The sequence below is a fragment of the Cynoglossus semilaevis genome, chromosome 1 (assembly GCF_000523025.1).
Source record: "Cynoglossus semilaevis isolate Cse_v1.0 chromosome 1, Cse_v1.0, whole genome shotgun sequence".
NCBI lineage: Eukaryota > Metazoa > Chordata > Actinopteri > Pleuronectiformes > Cynoglossidae > Cynoglossus > Cynoglossus semilaevis.
Genome location: NC_024307.1, coordinates 26,077,173 through 26,095,658, shown reverse-complemented (window position 1 = coordinate 26,095,658; position 18,486 = coordinate 26,077,173). Strand labels below are relative to the sequence as shown.

The following is an 18,486-nucleotide window of genomic DNA, read 5'->3' as shown; positions in this document are numbered from 1 at the left end:
CTGAGGTGCTCTGAGCATGGCACCGGCCCACGCTTCCCAGGTGCTTGAGCTTTGGTGATGGGTAAAATCCAGAGGTGTGCGCAGTCAGGCACATCTCTTGTTGCCCCAAGCATCAAGTTAACAAATGATGTCGACTTTAGGTTTAAAACACGTCCAATTACTCATTCACAATGTTACTTTCCTCACTGTATCATAACCTTAGTACACTGGTTCCAAAACAGGGTCCGGTAATGGCAGGGAAATTGAATTTCAATTTCAGTGTTCTTCTTCAGTTGTTCCACAGTTGGTAGGACACACTATCTCCTTTGTACAGGGAAATAAGATGTTTACTAGGAATTACAGTGTATTTGTTAAAGTGTCGTAATTTCTGGACTATTAAGCGCACCTGAATATAAGCCGCACACATTCAATTTAAAAAGAAAAATAAGATTGTACATACAGTATATATGCCGCACTTCTCGATGAGCTGCAGGTGTCTGTGTCACTTAATTAAATTAATGTTTTGCCTGTAGGTGTATAAGATTGTACATACAGTATATATGCCAAACTTCTCGATGAGCTGCAGGTGTCTATGTTTTAACATGAGATATTTACACAGAAAGATTTTTTTTCACTTTTAATTAAATTAATGTTTTTTTCCCGAACAGTGCCTGTAACACGGCTGGTTACACGTTCTTTCCTGCTTCAGCGCCCCAACCGTAGTTGAAATGCACAGCAGAGACTTAGTGATCTGCTCCAGGGCTGAAGCTAACATTAGCCACTAACTCATTAGGGCTAACTCTCTTCGCTTTGTGCTTGTCCACAGCAGAGGTAAACAGAAACAGGGAAGTTGGGGTCTTTATTATCAGCAACACTGAGCATAACAGAACATAAACAGTGTTTTAACATCTCCTGTATAACCAACTCACGCTTCAATATGACAGGGCTCAAACTGCTCTCAACTTTCACTTCCGTTCTCTCTCCCCCCACACATATATACGCACAAAGCCACTCACAGACAGACACACACTACTAGTATAACACAAAGCCTACCAGGTCATTGATCACTAGGAAAAGCAAGTGCTGAATTTCTCCATTTTAGTAATGTTTTATCTTATCTTAAGTAGATATAAATGTTTTATGGTCTATATATTTTTTGTCCATTCACATTTACATATAGAATCACAAATATACCTCTGCCTGCCTTTGCAGAAATCAAGAAGACACATACCTTTTTTTTAATATTTAATATTTTAACCTATGGATGTTGTTCCACTGATTCACATAATTTCTTATCAGTCACAATCAAGAAGAAAGCACAAAGTATTTCAGGAAATCACATCTTAAAAAGGAAACAGTGGCTCTAGTGTTCATTGACATGAAAAAGGCATATATTATGTTGCACATAAGGCTTGTTGATATGACATATCAATAAGAAAGAAAAAAACAGCTTTGACGACTTTTCCATGACGTGATATAATTGAAACAAATTATATGAGACTATTGAAAAATGTTGTAAAAGACTACTAAACTGTAGTATTCAGATGTTTTGTTTTACCGTAGGACGAAAAGGATAGAGAAAAAAGAAGATTGTTTTACCGTAGGACGAAAAGGATAGACATTCAAAAGAAAAAAATACTTGTATTTCAATTTTTTTTACCAAAGAGACGTCAATAAATTGTTATAATGTTATATTAAATATTTTCTTACTTACATACAGCATATATTACAAATAGAATACAAAACTACAAACTAAGGACCTTACGTAATTGCGGAAACAGGAAGTTGCTCTACGACCTAAAATTCATGGGGTTTCCGTTAAAGAGCATCTATAACTGTAGGTATCCAAAAACAACCTAATTCTTGTTTTGCACTTGCCGTGTATTAGCTTTGGTCGCGTCGTCCAGTTTTATTATAGATTTTCTGTTTTTGTGTGAGCAAATGAGCAGCAATGTTAGCGTAGCAACAGCCGCTCACGCAGACGCTGCTTTTGGGCTGTAAGCACCTTAGCTCCAATCACTGATGCTTTTCAACTCTTAGCATCGTAACTACCCTGTCAAAGGGACCCAAGGACTGCTTACCGCACAATAAGCACAATGACGTCAGCGTCAACTAAAGTAAGTATATGGTCTTTTTTAAATATCGACGGAAAGTTTGCTAACAAAGGCATAAAACAGCTACCGTCTGCGCTGCTTTAACTGCAAATTATTTTTTTAAGATGTTGGGAGAGAAGAAGCTTAAGGAAAAGTATACTTGAAAAATTGTGGGAAGAATTTCTACGGCCAGTTGATTAAAACAGATTTTTAACAGTGCAATTTCCGTTCTGAACTTAAAATATAGTACAATCCATACAGTACTTCGCTGTATCATATTTGCTACCGCCACAAGAGTGTTTAAAGAACGAGGTATACACTATTGTAACCGCCGGTAAAATCTGTCGAATATATTAAGAAAAAAAACAAACAATAATCAATATAATCTTCATAACAAACCTTCGCAGCAATTTTGTGTTGCCGATAAAACAATGCTGTATAAACACTACCGTTTAAACGTTTAGGGGTCACACAAAATTTTGTGTTTTCCATTAAAACCCACACTTTTACTGTATAAAAAAGAGTTAGAAAATGCATATATCATATAGTCGAGACAAGGACGTTGTTTCCTAAAGTACTTCCCACATTGACTTAATGGGCATTTCTGGCGTACAATGCTGTCAAGTTGCAACCACTACAACTTAATGGGGTTGGGATCTGCTGACTGAGCTGGGCACTCCATTACATCTTCCTCTGTCCAATGTATGTGTTCCTTTGCCCATATTAATCTTTTCTTTTATTGGCTAACCTCAGATATGGCTTTTTCGCCACTCCTACCTAGAAGACCAGGATGCCAGAGTCACCTCATCACTGTAGATGTTGGGGGTACCATTTAATGAGGCTGCCAGTTGAGGACCTCAAACTAAAGTCTCTAATTAACTTGTATTCTTGCTCAGTTGTGGACCGGGGCCTCCCACCTCTCTTTCTACTCCAGTTTGTGCTGTTCTCTAATGGCAGTAGTACACACTGTTTTAGGCAATGTTATCAAGTTTGTTGGCTATTTCTCACATGGAATAGCCATTATTTCTAGAGAATAAGCTGCCATGTTATCAAGTTTGTTGGCTATTTCTCGCACGGAATAGCCATCATTTCTAAGAACAAGAATAAGCTGCTCAGTTTCACATGAAAGTTTCTGGCTGTTCTAAGAGTATAATTCCAACCCACAAATATGATGCCTGATATACTCAGCTAGCTCAAAGGAAGGCCAATTTTATATCTTCTCTAACTAAGCAAAATAGTTTTCAGCTGTGCTTCCATAATTGTACAATGGGTTTGAAAGGAAGGCCAATTTTATATCTTCTCTAACAAGCAAAATAGTTTTCAGCTGTGCTGCCATAATTGTACAATGGGTTTTTTAACCATATTTAGCAAACACAATGTACCATTAGAACATAGGAGTGATGGTTTCTAGAATCAGGCCTGTATACGCAGATATTCCATTAAAAACGAGATGTTTGCAGCTACAATAGTCATTTACCACATTAACAATGTGTGGAGTGTATTTCTGATTAATTTAAAGTTACCTTCATGGATTAAAAATGTGCTCTCTCTTCAAAAAATAAGAGACCCCAAACTTTTAAGTGATAGTGTATATAGTGATCAAAAATAGAAAAAAGGAGAGTCAAATTTAATATTGCAACAATTTTACTAGCATTTCCCACATCATAACTATTACAAAATGTTTAACATGTTTCACTGCTTCATTGAAATAATGATCAGATTGAGCCCATCCTTTTGCCAAAAAAAAAAAGACATAATATTGGGCAGAATATCGCAAAATACTCTGTAATTATTGCCATTTTATTGACACCCAGCGTGGTATATTACTCATTTATTTGCGTGAAAGGCATCTTAGTTTAAAAAGTCGCTATTCTTCCTCAGTAGGAGAGCAGTACATTAGTCTGTTCCTCTTGCCACATGACAGGTCATGGGAATAGCCAATTTGAAAAAAGTACTAAAAACTGGAATAAGTCAAAGTATCTTTACCTTGTTTGAACACTACTCAAGTAAAGATACCCACCTAAAAATCTACTCGTGTAAAAGTACAAAATACTTCATTTAAAATTTACATTGAGTAAAAGTTCCTTTTAAATTACTTGATGCAAGGACAAATCATCATCATACATCCAATCTGCAACTTCAAATACAAATACTCTGACACAACTTAGAATGTCGGATGTTGTTTAACGACCTGGCTGCAACATGAGGTGCCTCACCCTATCTTTAATACCATCATAATATAGTTAAGGATTCTTTTCGTTTTCTGAGTCATCTGCTCCACCGGAGCTATCTGCTTGGCAATCCTCAACCTCCAAAAAAAAAAAAAACATCCTTTTTTGGTTCGGCACCTGTCAACATCCAATGACAGTCACATAGTCTCATAGTCAGCGTTAACTGACTACATTTTAATAGTGGGAAATCGGCTTACGCCCATGTAATTTTCTTTCAGTTGACGCATTTAATTTTTTACTCAGTATCGGGTTCTTTTCAAATGTAGTGAAGTAAAATACTTGTCAAAATGTACTTAAGTAAAAGTACCGTAATTCCCAGATTATAAGATGCTACAAAAGTACCGTAATTCCCAGATTATAAGCTGCTACTTTTTCACATGCCTTGAACCCTGCAGCTTAAGCAATGATGCTGCTAAATTATGGATGTTTACGAGTTAATATGATTCATACTAACTTTAGACTTGTTGTTGTTGTTTGAATAGTAGCTTAGGCACCATCTACATGCCAGGGGAAGGAAAGCTTAGGAAAGCTTACATGGTCAATGCTGATAAACACAATTAAAAAAAACCCTGCAACTTCCCCTTGAAGTCTCACATATAAATTCTCCTTGTTGTGTGATTATTTGAAGAAAAAAAATTTTTTTCTTCCAGGTTGGAGAGATCTTCTCGGCAGCTGGAGCTGCCTTCACCAAACTAGGAGAGCTCACAATGCAGCTGCATCCAGTGGTGGATTCCAGTCCTACAGGGTAACCTAATAAATGTGTTTTTACAAAGTACATTGATGAGTATTTGATAAAGCTTATTAAGAACTGTTTCATTTGTGGAAAAACACTTTGGCTGGATTTATTGGTACTTGCTTACTGTAAACTGTAAGCCGTGAACATTTTAGACATGCCCAACAGTGGATATCCTATTATTTCTCCGTCTATACACTTGTCGTTGCTCTAATACAATGATGCCTAAAGTGTAGCGCGAATACCCCTGGCGGTGTGCAAGCTGCCACTGGATCTTAAAATATAATCTCAATGCCCAGCATGTGTTAGTGAAGGCTTCATTCCATTACCATTAAACAACTTTACTTCCTGTTCTTCCTCTAGTGGTCATGCTAAGAGCACAGTCAAGAGGAAGCTGTATGAAGACGGAGCTCTGGCGCCTCCCTCCAATGACAGGACAAAGAAGGTCACTAAAAAATCCACTGTTGCTGTGTCCACACCCAGTGTCATTTCTGGATCCACAGCTCAGGTGGTTTTGGCCACTGGATTTCAAAGTCCTGGCCCCAACACTGCCCCATTAAAGAAACAGAAGACAGCAAGTAAGTTCAACAGTACGAAGTCACGATTGCTAACAATTATTGGTCACAAATTGTCAATCAATGATTAACTTTTTACAGCAGTTTGTTTTTTAGTATAGTCTGTGTAACAATGTTTGTAAAGTGACGATTCTTACGTTTGTGTGTGTGTGTGTAGACGTGACCCTGAGTGCTTTAAATGACTCAGACGTCAACAGCGACCTCGTAGACATTGAAGGACTATGTGAAGTGTCCAACTCCAAAAAGCTCAACAACTTTGATCAAGGTGAATTTTTCTGAACTGGTATTTAAGCAAATATTAAGGTCTAAAAAGACAAGTGCAGGAGTCAAAGGTCCGAAGGTAGGTGGGTGTATTGCAATCTGTCCATTTATTTTCAATACTGTCACTAAGTGCCTTTTTTTCAAAACAACAATAAAAAGACAGTGAAATAAAATACAATTACGTTTACATTCTCATATAAACTCCAATACCCTAATTTCCGGACTATAAGCCGCTACTTTTTTCACACACTTTGAACCATGCAGCTTAAACAATGATGCTGCTAATTTATGGATTTTTACGGGCTAATGAAGTTCATACCGCTGGCGAACAATTAGTTTTCTCGTAGGCTACTGTGATTTATACTAGTAGCGTATGTCTGAACTGTCCCCCACTTCCCTGTTTTCCTTTACCTCTGCTGCGGACAAGCACAAAGTAAAGGGAGTTAGCCCTGGAGCTAATGTTAGCTTCGGCACTGGAGCAGATCACTAAGTCTCCCCTGGGCATTCCAACTACGATCGGGGTGCTGAAGCAGGAAAGAGCTAACATGTAACCAGCCGTGTTACAGGCACTGTTTGGAAAAAAGCATTTATTTAATGAAAAGTAAAAAAAAAAGTATATATATAAATATCCCATGTTACAACGTGGACACCTGTGGCTTATAGAGAAGTGTGGCCTTTATATGTACAATTATTTTTTTCTTTTTGAATTTAGTGGGTGTAGCTTATAGGTGTGCTCAATAGTTCGGAAATTATGTTAAATACTTAAATTAAACAATAAAATAAACACTTATTCTTTTTTTCCTTCCAGCTTGTCCCTTTTTCAGGGGTTGCCACAGCGAATCATTGTTTTCCATTTTACGCTGTTCTCTGCATCTTCTCCTCTGACTCCAACTATCTGCATGTCCTCCCTCACTGCATCCATATATCTCCTCTTTGGTCTTCCTCTTTGTCTCCTACCTGGTAGCTCCATCTCTAACATTCTTCTCCCAATGTATCCACTGTCCCTCCTCTGCCCATGTCCAAACCATCTCAATCTGGCTTCTCTAGCTTTTTCTCCAAACTGTCCTGTCTGTGTTGTCCCTCTAATGACCTCATTCCTGATCCTGTCCATTCTTGTCACTCCTAAAGAGAATCTTAGCATCTTTAACTCTGCCACCTCCAGCTCCTCCTCCTGTCTTCTGCCTATTGCTAATGTCTCTAGTCTAAACCATACATCATGGCTGGTCTCAGCGCCATCCTGTAAACCTTTCCCTTCTCCTCTGCTCTGAACAGTTGATCCTAAGTACCTAAACTCCTGCACCTTCACCACCTCTGCTCCTTGTAACCTCACTATTTCACTGTTCACCTTTTCGTTTACACACATGTACTCTGTCTTGCTGCAGCTGACCTTCATTCCTCTTCTTTCTAGTGCAAACCTCCACCTCTCTAGATTCTCTTCTAGCTGCTTCCCACACTCACATCAGCTCACAAGGTCATCTGCAAACATCATAGTCCATGGGGACTCCTGTCTAACCTCACCTGTCAATCTATCCATCACCAAACCAAACAAGAAGGGGCTCAGGGCCGATCCTTGATGTAGTCCCACCTCCACCTTGAAGTCTTCTGTCCTTCCACTCCTACTTCTCTGCCACTCCTGACTTCCTCATACAAAACCACAATTCCTCTCTTGGCACTTTGTTGCATGCCTTTTCTAAATCTACAAATACACAATGCAACTCTTTCTACTTTCTACTCTCGTTTTCTACTAGATACTGCATTGATATAGAAGCATTCAGATAAATATTTCATTGAAATTGTATCGAATTGAATTGTGAGATTCTTAACAAATACCGAACCTAAGACTACTGTCAAGATGACCGTCAGTCATCTCCATAGAAGTTGCTTACCCAGTTGACTGGACAGCTTGACCGGTCAGGGCCAACTGGTCCTTGATTCAAAAAAAAGTTTGGGTCCACTGAATTAGAAAACAAAAGTCTGATTCACAGACATGTTGGTGAATTCTCGCAGCTGGAGGAATGGAATCATTTTAGTGCTGTCCTGTACTGTCCACTGTGTTACGATGTACATTCTGTAAAATTTGCTATGCTTTATGTTGTACCCACAGACAGCCTGAACCTGGATTCAAGCCTCATCATAAATTCCAGTGATCTCCCTCTGCTCTCCTGTTAAGACATCACTTCCTGTGCCCTCTTTACATGGACAATTAATGGATTGTTTTATTGGGAGGGAGAAATACCACAGACTGGGAGAAGACCAATTTAAATTTCACATCTTTCTGACATTTTTTAAAAAGACAATTCATGAAGCGGAATAAAAAAGAAATGCATCGACTGCTTTGTTGGTTTTAAAGTCAAGTCTATTTTGTCGTGGAAACTTTTGTAGTAAATGTATCACTGAGTATTTACAGTATTAGTTTAAGTGGTCAAGTTGTACTTTTCCTGTTACTTGTCCACATGCGTACATTTGACGCTCATTTATACGACTTAAATAGTCTGTCTCCGTCTAGTAATTGTGCATGTTGTTTTGTAGTTAAGACCTGTGTTTATAAAAATACAATCACATATGCTGGCAACAGTTTTCAAGCTGCTTTAAAATTAGGGCCAAAACATTGTAGTCTTATTTTGTCAAATATTTATAAAAAGTAGATAATTGTCTTGTCAATGCCGTCTTTTTGTCTTTGGTGGACTGGATTCAAAATTGGTATATTCTACCAAAATTCAACAGCCTTCCTGATTGATGTGTGAAATCTGTGGGGTTTTTTGCCATATATAAGAATATTTCAAATATACTGTATAAACATGCATTGCAAATAAATGTGAATATCATGAAATATTTCAATACTTTTTGTCGATCATCGCAAAAAGTGACTCACTTTAATATATGTATACATAGTTATATACATATGTAATATATATATACATAGATATATACATATGTACTACATACATATATATACATATACAAAACTTAGTAAGATGAATTTAAAAATGTCAGGCTTCTGAAAAGTATGCACTGTATATATATCTATTCACGCAGTACTTGGGTGGGCCTCTTTGTGCATGGATTATGTGACCCCTGTCTTTTGCGGCCTGCCTGTGTGTCAAGATGAGGACTAAACTGAATAACTAACATTGGGCATCGAACCAGCTCTTGGTACCTTTGGCAGAGTAGGCTGGTACAAAGTCCTGCTGGAAAATGAAATAAGCATCTCCACTAAGCTTCAGTCAGCAGAAGTAGGCATGAAGTGCTGTACCATTTCCTGGCAATTGGCTGCGTCGACCGTGGACTTCAGAAAACACAGTGGACAAACACCATCAGGTGACATACCACCAAATCACTGACTGAAACCTCACACTGGACTTGGAGCAAGGTGGATTCTGTTCCTCTCTTCCTCCCTCCTTCCATACTCTGGGACAGTCTTTTTCTGTCCAGCCCAGGTAAGACGCCTCTGCCACTGTCTCTGGTTCACGAGTGGCTTGACTTTAAGGATGCAACATTTGCACCTTATTTCTAGGATTTCTCTTTGCATAGTGGCTCTTGATGTGCTGACTCCAACTTCATCCATATTGAATGTATGTGCTTGACAGTCCTACCAAAAACAGCAGTTATTTACTTTGCTGGTGCACCTTTTCCTTCCACTCAATTTTTATGAATACGTTTGGATACAGCACTCTGAACACCCAGTATCTTAAGCAATGACGTTTTAGGGCTTACCCTTCTAGTGAGGGACGTCAATGATGGCTCTTGTTTTAATTCTCTCTTTTTTGAATCTTTTAGACATCTGTTAAGTCAGTTGTCTTCTCCATGATTGTGAGCTTACTTGAGCTTGAGCCCATTGACCCAGACTGAGAGACCTTTGCAGGTCTTTCAAGTTAATAGGCTACTCAGGTTGTAACACCGTGAGTTTCTAATATTGAACTTTTCACAATATTCTAATTACCTGAGACACTGAGTTTGGGGTTTTCATTATCTGTTAGCCATAATGATCAAAATGATTAACAAGAAATAAAAGCTCGAAATATTTCGCTTCATGTGTAATAAATATACATAATACACAAGTACTAATAATACACATAATGGCATTACCAGCTGTTAAGTATTGAAATAAGATTCAAATACAAAAAGAGAAAAAAGAAAATCCGCTAACAACCCCGCCCCGTCCACCCCCAAAAAGACAACACTCAATTTCTGTGATTTCAGTTTATATCAGACACCTGAGGGGTCCTATGTAGTACTAATAGTCAACATATGACCAGAGTCAATTTGTGTGACAAGTCTTTTATCTTCTGCTGTTGGCATCCTATTCTACTAAACAGGACTGAAACTTGTGAATGATAAAGTAATAGAAAATATATATATATACATTCTGTATTTATTAATTACATATTAGATGCAATATTACATGTTATCATGTAAGAGAAGAACCCCACGGTTCACCTCCTGGGCAAGTTCAAATTCAGTGGACTCACCACCCGCAGGAAGGTTTAGGGGGGTTGGTACGGTGCATTGTGATTTGGGTGGCGACTGCTGCCCCCGCGACCCGGTAACGGATAAGAGGATGAAAATGGATGGATGGATGGATGTAAGAGAAGTGTGAGGCATCATTGAATTAAACCTCAAGAATTTAACAAATTAAATCAAATACATTTAATTTTTTTAGATGCTGGTCTTTAATATTTATTTTCAGAAGAACTACTATTTAAACACAGTGGTCAAGTCAGCTTTGAGGTTTGTATAGTAAACTTATTTTTCAATAATTCACTTATGTGCATCATGAGAAAGGGGGGTTAAAGTACTGACATGTTATGCAGAAAAGTGTCTGTCAGACAGAAGCAGCACATATCAAACTGGCAAAACAAAGAGAACTGCCAGTAATGAAGTGCTGCTACAGCCAGACACACTGACTGCAATATTACGCACACACACACATGATTCAGTAAAGTAATGATTCTTCAATGGTTCTGTCTCGGGACCCGGCTCTTTTATGCCAGTGAGTAATTGGCCAACAATTGAAAGATCACAATACCTTTTTTTAAGAAATGATCAAAATGGTCATGAAAACATGATCTAATGGACACTGAAATACAGTATATTCTGTGATACATCAAAGTAATATATACACACAAATCTTATTTAGCTCAAATTTAACTTGATCTTTTTGCAATAAAGTGATACTCAGGCATTCCCCTCAACAAAAAATTAATTTTACTCAAATTGTTTTGTATTTGTATATAATGTTTTTTTTTTAATACAAAAAAAGTTTAATGCCACGTTTGTGCCTATGAGTTAAGTGGAAAAAGCCTGTGGGTCTCCTTAGATTACAAGTGGCCCATATTGGCATATTTAGCATTTCTTTTAATTACTAAACTAATCCAATTGTTCCCAATTTAATTTTTCACATGTAACTTTCACGCAAATCCGAATTTTGCAAATTTCAGTTTTTTCAATTAAATTTTTTTTTTAAGTATTAAATTGATTCTAGTTTGAGGCTATATTTTAACCATAACATTTAAAATATATATTTTTTGGGAATTTTTTGTTGCTGTTACTACCTGTGAGATTTTGTTTTTTTTATTTCTGGCCAAACTTAGCTTGATTGGGCTTTCATCATATGGTTTTTGCTAAATTCATCTATTGCTTAATTATTTAGGAATTTATTGATTTGGACCATTTTTATAATCTTTAGTTGTGTTTCTTTCTGTGATTCAGTCTAAAATTGCCGTTTTTATAATACTAATAAATAATACATTTTATTTTATAGGTGTCTTTCTGTCACCCAAGAACACCTTACAGTGAATACAAAGATAACAACACAACATTATAAAACAATTAAACATTAAAACATTAAGAACAAGTTAAAATACAGCAGTGAAACATCAGATGGAGAAGGCAGTTTTAAACAGATGAGTTTTAAGTGCAGACTTGAATTGTGGGAGTGAATTGATGTTCCTCAAGACGGGGGGGTAGAGAGTTCCAGAGCTGGGGAGCAGAGCGACTTATAATCATTGGGTTGTCAATATTATTTCTCATTTTACACAATTAAAAATTAAAACATAAAAATGTGTTCGCTTGCCTTTTAATCAACAGCAAAAAAAAAAAAAAAAATCAGAAAAAAATCTTCAGGGTTTAAATAACGGCTACCAAAGAGTTCCATAGTGTAGCAATTAGCATGTCTGCCTTCGAAGCAGTGTCATGGGTTCGATTCCCAGAGAAACCACATTCTTGATTGTTAATCCTTCTCTTGTAAGTTACTTTGGATAAAAGTTTTTACTAAATGCATACATGTGAATTCTATTCTAAATTGCTGAAAAATCACTTATTGTTTTTATCAATTTACCAACTTGTAATTGCTGTATTTTTATTTTTCCATTTCGAAATTATTCACAAAAGCATTATTGAACATTTGGTTTTCTTTATGTTTTTATATAGATTTTTTTTTATTTTTTATACTTTTTATATCATTCGTTTTCGTCTTTAAACTGTGGTTTACGAAGTGGGGTGTGTCCTTGCAGGTGGTGCAGATCTGTTGCAAGAGGGGGACACAGCCCCCCCTGCTCTGGATAAAGTAGACCTGAATTAGCCGGGAATGTGTCAATATGTGGGCACGGCTCAACGACTGTCCTGTTTACAGAAGGGAGGGTGGGTGAGGGGATGCAGGAAAAGATTGGGAACCTCTGGTCTGAAACAAGAGTACGGATGTTACAGTAGATGTTGTTGTTTCGGGAGTTTAAGTTTGTCAGCTAGAACATGACACAACAACTAGAAACTACAAGTGCAAATACAGCTGGGCGATATGTACAAATCACATGCCCATAGTCAAGCCACCACAGAGGACAAGTCTTGTGTCTTAAATGGACATAATAAAAATGTATGACGTATAGCAATCAACTTAAATGGACATAATAAAAATGTATGATGTATGATGTAGCAATCTCATTCCATACTGACAAGCTAAAAATAGACAATGCTGGAAACATATCATGAAGGATAACATTAAAATATACTGTAACTTGTACTACTGTGTCAGTAACGGGGGCCAACTTTAGATAGTGATACACACCTGCAGTATATCCTTATCTGTCAATGATTAAAGGGCAACATATTTTGTTCATGTATAAATATCTTCAAACAGTCAATTAAAGTGGTATTCTCCTACTTTTATTTTAACATTATATTACATTCTTATTTTATATTTCCTCTGCATTCAATAGGCCTTTTTCATTTATACAGTCCTTACTGCCATAAAACAATTTAAAACTATAAAGTTTAATCTACTCTAATCAAATGTAATCTCCAGCAGCCATTGGATTAGTCATTAATTCATTATATATATATTAAAAAAATATTTAAACAATTGCTGAATGCGTCTGCATTTAGAAATCTTACTTTCAGCTGTGGTACTGACAGTAAATATATTATTACTATTCTCAAAACAAGGCTCAAATCACAGCTGTTTTACATCAATATAAATTGTAGGGCTGTTTATCCACGCATCACTACCAACCAGTTGCCATAGACAGTAACCCAGATTATCCACTGGACAAAACAGATAGAGATAATTAGATGTCTTTCTGAAATAATGAGCTATAGCATGCTTTCACAGGTGTGCAATTCCGCACAGTGTAATGCGAGGTGGGCTGCTTGCTTTTTTTAGGTTTACACAAGGCAAAGCCTATAGGCTAATGAGAGCAACTTGGACAGCCTTAGCCACATTCTTAAAAGATTTAACAGCCTAGTTTGACGGACTGAGTTGTTCACTCTCTACTCATCATGACTACAGCCCATTTTTATAATACAGTACTTGTAAAACAAAAAAGGTAGGTTTTTTTTTTGCTTATTGGTGATTGCTGCTTCTCAAACTACTAACAATTACTCAAAATTTGCTTATTGGTGATTGCTGCTTCTCACACTACTAACAATTACTCCAAAAAAATGTCCTGGTCCGAAAAACACAAACCTTTCAGGCTCACATTCATGCATTGTTTAGCTGGGGGAGTGCAATTGGCTAGAAAAATCCAATGCACACATGCAGAGAACGTGCAGCGCTGTGTAAAAAGGCATGTGGTGAATGGTGAACCAGAGGTCTAATTGCTGTATGGCAAGTGGGCCAACCACCACGCCACCACGTAGTCTTTAACTAAAATATACAGTAGTTTGGAAATGCTTTACACCCCTCCCGTGAAAAAAAAAACAACAAAACGCTCTAGTCTACCTAGGTCTAATAGGTATTATACTGTATAATATTTGTTAAATTCAACTCTGATATCTAGAACTGGTTTTAATTCTAAAATGATTAACAAAAGAGCCAGAAATAGCATGTGTCGCCACATGGAGATGAAGCTTTGCAGCTGGGTTCTAAGTCTAAAAAGAATAATTACAATTTTCCTGGTAGACACTTGGTACAAGCTATAAACATCAAAAACAAACAAACCCACAAGCTATAAACATCAAAAACAAACAACCCCCCAAACAAAACAAAACAAAAAACCTGGAAGTCAGAATATGTCAGCGTCCGGTGTTAAAACTTCGTCTAGTTTCTCATTTGCTCAGTTCCATCATATTTAAAATACACAGCATAAGAAATACGTTGAAAAACTGATACTGACAAGAAGAAAATACTCTTGGTTTACAAGAGAAAAACTGGGGGGAAAAAATTCAATAAAAATCACGCAGAGCAACGACCAGCTCCTATAGCGTTTACCTTTCAAAGGAAGTAGCCAGTCACTTAAGTCATAAGTATAAGAAACATGGAGTACAGCAGCTCCTGGGGGGGCGCTGTGGAGCCAGGGTTCACAGTGGCAGCACACAATGATTTGGAGTGATTCAAGTTCAGATCTGCAAATCATGATGTGCTGCTAGAGCGCCCCCTGGGCATATATGCTCTTTGCCTCCATCTGACATTGAAAAAGAGAAAAAAAGACACAATAACATTTATGTTGAGACTGTTAAAAGGAAAAAGCCTGTATGTTTTTTTTAAATAATATTTAATATTTTTTCTGACAGATTCTGATTTTAAAAGTGAAATTAAACGAGATATTGTGAATAATCAAGCAGCTTCTTACCTTCAACAAAATGTTATGAAAGAGACTCTGGAATAATAAAAGAGACAGATTAGAGACACAGGAAATAATCCATAACAATGTTGAACAATGTTGTTCTATAAAAAGTTGTGTCTCTCTTTCTCACTGTCAACAGGAGGCCGATGTGTTATGTGAAAAAAATCGTTGTCCCCTGCTTTATCCATTTTACACATGCACTTTATTAAATTAAAAACGGCAGCAACAAAATTGACTTGTTCCACGAATGTAGAGGTAGAATAAAGTGGATGAATTTTCTATTATTTTCAAGCCTCTCTTTGTAAATGGTTCTCCTGACAACCCTCGCGCTAATAATATGAGTTCTTTGAACCTGTCATTGCCAAATGGATGTCTTCGGTCTAATGGTGAATGCCAGTCCACCTGTAGGGTCACGGACACAGTACACACAAACAACCATTCACACTAACATTCAGACATGATGTGAATTTTGCATGTTCACCCAATAACCGAATGCCTGTTCTATGTGAATTTTGCATGTTCACCCAATAATTGAATGCCTGAGCAAGAACAGCAACAATATTCTTGCTAGTTCTCAGTGCTAACTACTACATCGCATTTTTCCTAATACGTTTTAAAGTACATTTTTGTTGTACTTTCAATTGACAATTTTTCATCTTATATTCCAATATTTACAGCTGGGAGAAGAAAAAACATGCCCATACCGTTACCATTTTTTTGTACATATGCCAAAGACAATGTATCTCAAAATTTTTAGGGCTAAGTTTAGGTTTTAAGTTTTAGGGCTACTTTGGAATATAATTTATTAAAATCAAGGAACAATACACAATCAAATATTAAGTTTGTGGCTTGAACAAACAAGCAATATAAAAGTCAGATTGCTATGCTAATATCAAAGAACAAATAACTCTATATGTTGTCAAAAAAAGGAACATTAATAACATTTTGAATTAGTTTAAAATATGTATGTTGTACAATGTTGAAAGTTGAAGTGCCCGATGAAATGCATCACAAAACTGGGGAACAGAATTTTCTTTTTAACGATGGTGATGCTTCAGTTTGGTATTTGTCCAATAATCAGTTCAAGTTAAACTATCAATGTGTTTATAAGCATTTACCCTCACTTTTTCAGCCAACAGTTGGACTTAAGTAACAAACAAATATTAAAATTGATTGATAAAGTAGTGAAACAGCAGGTATACACTGCAGAAGCCGAAGCCTCTTACTGATCAAATGATATCTTCCATGGTCAATGAGAAAAAAATATTAGCCAAGGCAAGTGGAGTTTACACAAGAGGTCTTGTCAGCTAATAGAGCACCGGGAAACAACTGTTATATTTAGACCCCGACTTCTACATTTATTTAAAGACAGTAAGAAATAAACAGAGATAAGAGGAGAGACACAGAGAGAGAGAGGGAGAGAGAGATAGCTAGAGAGAGAGAGAGAGAGAGAGACAGAGGGAGTTGGAGGGGGACTACAGTTGTAGAAAAAGTGCGGTAAAAGCAGTGCGGGGAAGAACCACCCTCCTCTGGCCTGCTGCTTTTTCTGAAGGCACAGCAACAGAATCCGTTAAAAACAAAAAGGTCAACTTACCACCTAGTGCAGACACTGTCGTCCAAATTGAAGGTACCAACTGACAAAAATACACTGGCAGTTATCTAGTTCCAAATCTGTCTCAACTCCAGTTTTTGTGAATTTACTTCTAAAAGTGTCAATGACACAAATCAAACACGAACCAGCACTTGCACATTATTCAAATAAACACACAACACAATGAACACCATTTTCACTACAGGACGACTAGACAATGACAATAAAAAGAAAAAGAAGCATCACTATCCAATCCACATGTCACTGGGAACATACCCACTCTACAATACAGACAGAGAGACAGAAAAAAAAGGCCTGACCAGCTCCTTTCCTAGGAAGAGTGAGTGTCAGGGGTGTCAAGGGAGGAAGGGGGATTTGGATCCCAATTCAAGAAAAAATAAAAAATTGGCCCCCCAAAAATTAACTTGCTTTTCTGTGCCTTCCTAACTTCTCCTTCAAGCTGTGACAGTGTGTGTGTCCCAGTCCTCCTCAGTGCTGTCTGCTGCCTCACTGGAGCCCCAGCTACGCACACTGAGATAGGCAGGAGGCTCGGTAGGCATAAAAACCTAAAGAGCTGCAGCCTTTTTCCCTGGCCATCACTTTCTACAATACAAATCAACATTTCCTGGGCGACCAAAAAATCTACAAAAAAATCAGGAGGACCCTGTGGTTGTGTGCAAGACAGGTGTAAAAGGAGGGGTTTATCCAAGCCACGGTTGGGGAATAAAAAATAAAAATTTGTGGTAGGTGGCCCAGGCTGCCGTGCAGTGCTTGAGCTCTGAGCTGTAAGCCTGCCAAGCTGCTCGGCTTTCAGACTGAAAGGAAAAAGGCTGAGGATGAAGACGAGAGGGAGGTGGGGGATAAAATGAAGAAAGTGTGGCTGAGAGGAAGCGCACTCCGCTCTCACAAACCATTAGAGAAGCCCCATTCAATGGTGACTTTCAAAATAAAAACCATAAAACCACAGCAAGGGCCTGGAGAGACATGAGGGCAACAGTCTGTCGTGCAAATCTAGTCAGTCAGAGAGGAAAAAGCTGGACAAAAACAGGTGACTTGTTATTGAAGCAAAATCGCGCTGCACCGGGTCATTGAGGGCTGAACTCAGGGATTGTTCAACTTTGCTGTATTTTTTCATGTAATTTGGTCGCAATATGCGAGATGGCGGGAAGGTGGCCAATCCTCAGAGTGCTGAAAGTGCTGCACTTAAACTGCACTATTTTACCAGAACGACAACCTTGGTCCTGCCCACCCCCCATCTGTTCTGTGTGCACACGTACACACACCCAGAAAATAAGACACAGACATTGTTTTAATGCTCAAACGATAAAATGTGACATTTCTGACCTCTGAATATTGTCTCTCGGACACAGAACAGACTAGTAGATGCACCATTTAGAGCTCTAAACACTAGTTTAAGGCCTAAACCATAGTGACTGACACGAGCAAGGACTCACCCCATTACTGAATACACAATGGCAGAATTTAAACTGGCTAAAATAAAGTATTTTACATATGAATGTACATTTTTTTTATTTTTCTGTTAAATAAAAACTATACAAACATTTTAGTCCCATTTTACTCTGTACTTGTGCTCTTTTTAGATAGGAATTTTATTGGCCCAGTTGGAAACTGGCCACATTGTCAATAACTTACCGTACATATTTTACAATACAATGGTGACCCCTGTAAACCAGGGGCACCTGAGAGCCCCTGTGGACTACCTAAGGTGCCAACGGGGTATTCTCTAAAAATAAAACTAGTCAACAAGAGGGTCAAAAATTGTACATTAATGTGCTTTTTGAATCAGTTACACTTGCAATGATATTCAAATGGGTGCAATGACCATTGTAAGAAGAGTGTCTACTATTGTATGTCCCAGAACTTATTATTATTACATTGTTTGGGATGTTTGTATCAAACAAGTAGCTCTTAGTATTGCTAAGTGCCTTTGAAGTAGTTTCAAAAAG

At 37.5% G+C, this 18,486-nt stretch overlaps 1 protein-coding gene and 1 long non-coding RNA gene across 3 annotated transcripts in view; one reads left to right on the top strand and one right to left on the bottom strand.

Moving 5' to 3' along the window:
* Positions 1 to 1,722: 1,722 nt before the first annotated feature.
* On the top strand, positions 1,723 to 8,533 carry LOC103387577 (chromatin complexes subunit BAP18-like). Of its 2 annotated transcripts, none has more exons than XM_008322291.2 (5): positions 1,723 to 1,816; positions 4,954 to 5,048; positions 5,400 to 5,614; positions 5,769 to 5,876; positions 7,977 to 8,533. In XM_008322291.2, the coding sequence occupies exons 2-5, from the start codon at positions 5,011 to 5,013 to the stop codon at positions 8,039 to 8,041; spliced, it is 426 nt and encodes a 141-aa protein (XP_008320513.1). In that variant the 5' UTR covers positions 1,723 to 1,816; positions 4,954 to 5,010; the 3' UTR covers positions 8,042 to 8,533. The 2 variants fall into 2 exon arrangements, with proteins under 2 accessions (XP_008320513.1, XP_008320504.1); XM_008322282.3 differs by having other exon boundaries at positions 1,761 to 2,096.
* Positions 8,534 to 13,751: 5,218 nt separating this feature from the next.
* The window catches only part of LOC112488051 (uncharacterized), a 7,494-nt gene continuing 2,759 nt past the window's right edge, over positions 13,752 to 18,486 (bottom strand). The window contains exons 2-3 of the long non-coding RNA XR_003051744.1: positions 14,935 to 14,961; positions 13,752 to 14,766 (exon numbers count right to left, since the gene is read on the bottom strand). This is a non-coding gene — a long non-coding RNA (uncharacterized LOC112488051). The remainder of the gene's footprint in view (positions 14,767 to 14,934; positions 14,962 to 18,486) is intronic.

Coding starts and splice junctions, on each gene's coding strand:
- LOC103387577 (XM_008322282.3), top strand. CDS start 2,076: ATGACGTCAGCGTCAACTAAA. Junction 5,615..5,768: donor AAAGAAACAGAAGACAGCAA/GTAAGTTCAACA, acceptor GTGTGTGTGTAG/ACGTGACCCTGAGTGCTTTA. Junction 5,877..7,976: donor GCTCAACAACTTTGATCAAG/GTGAATTTTTCT, acceptor TTGTACCCACAG/ACAGCCTGAACCTGGATTCA.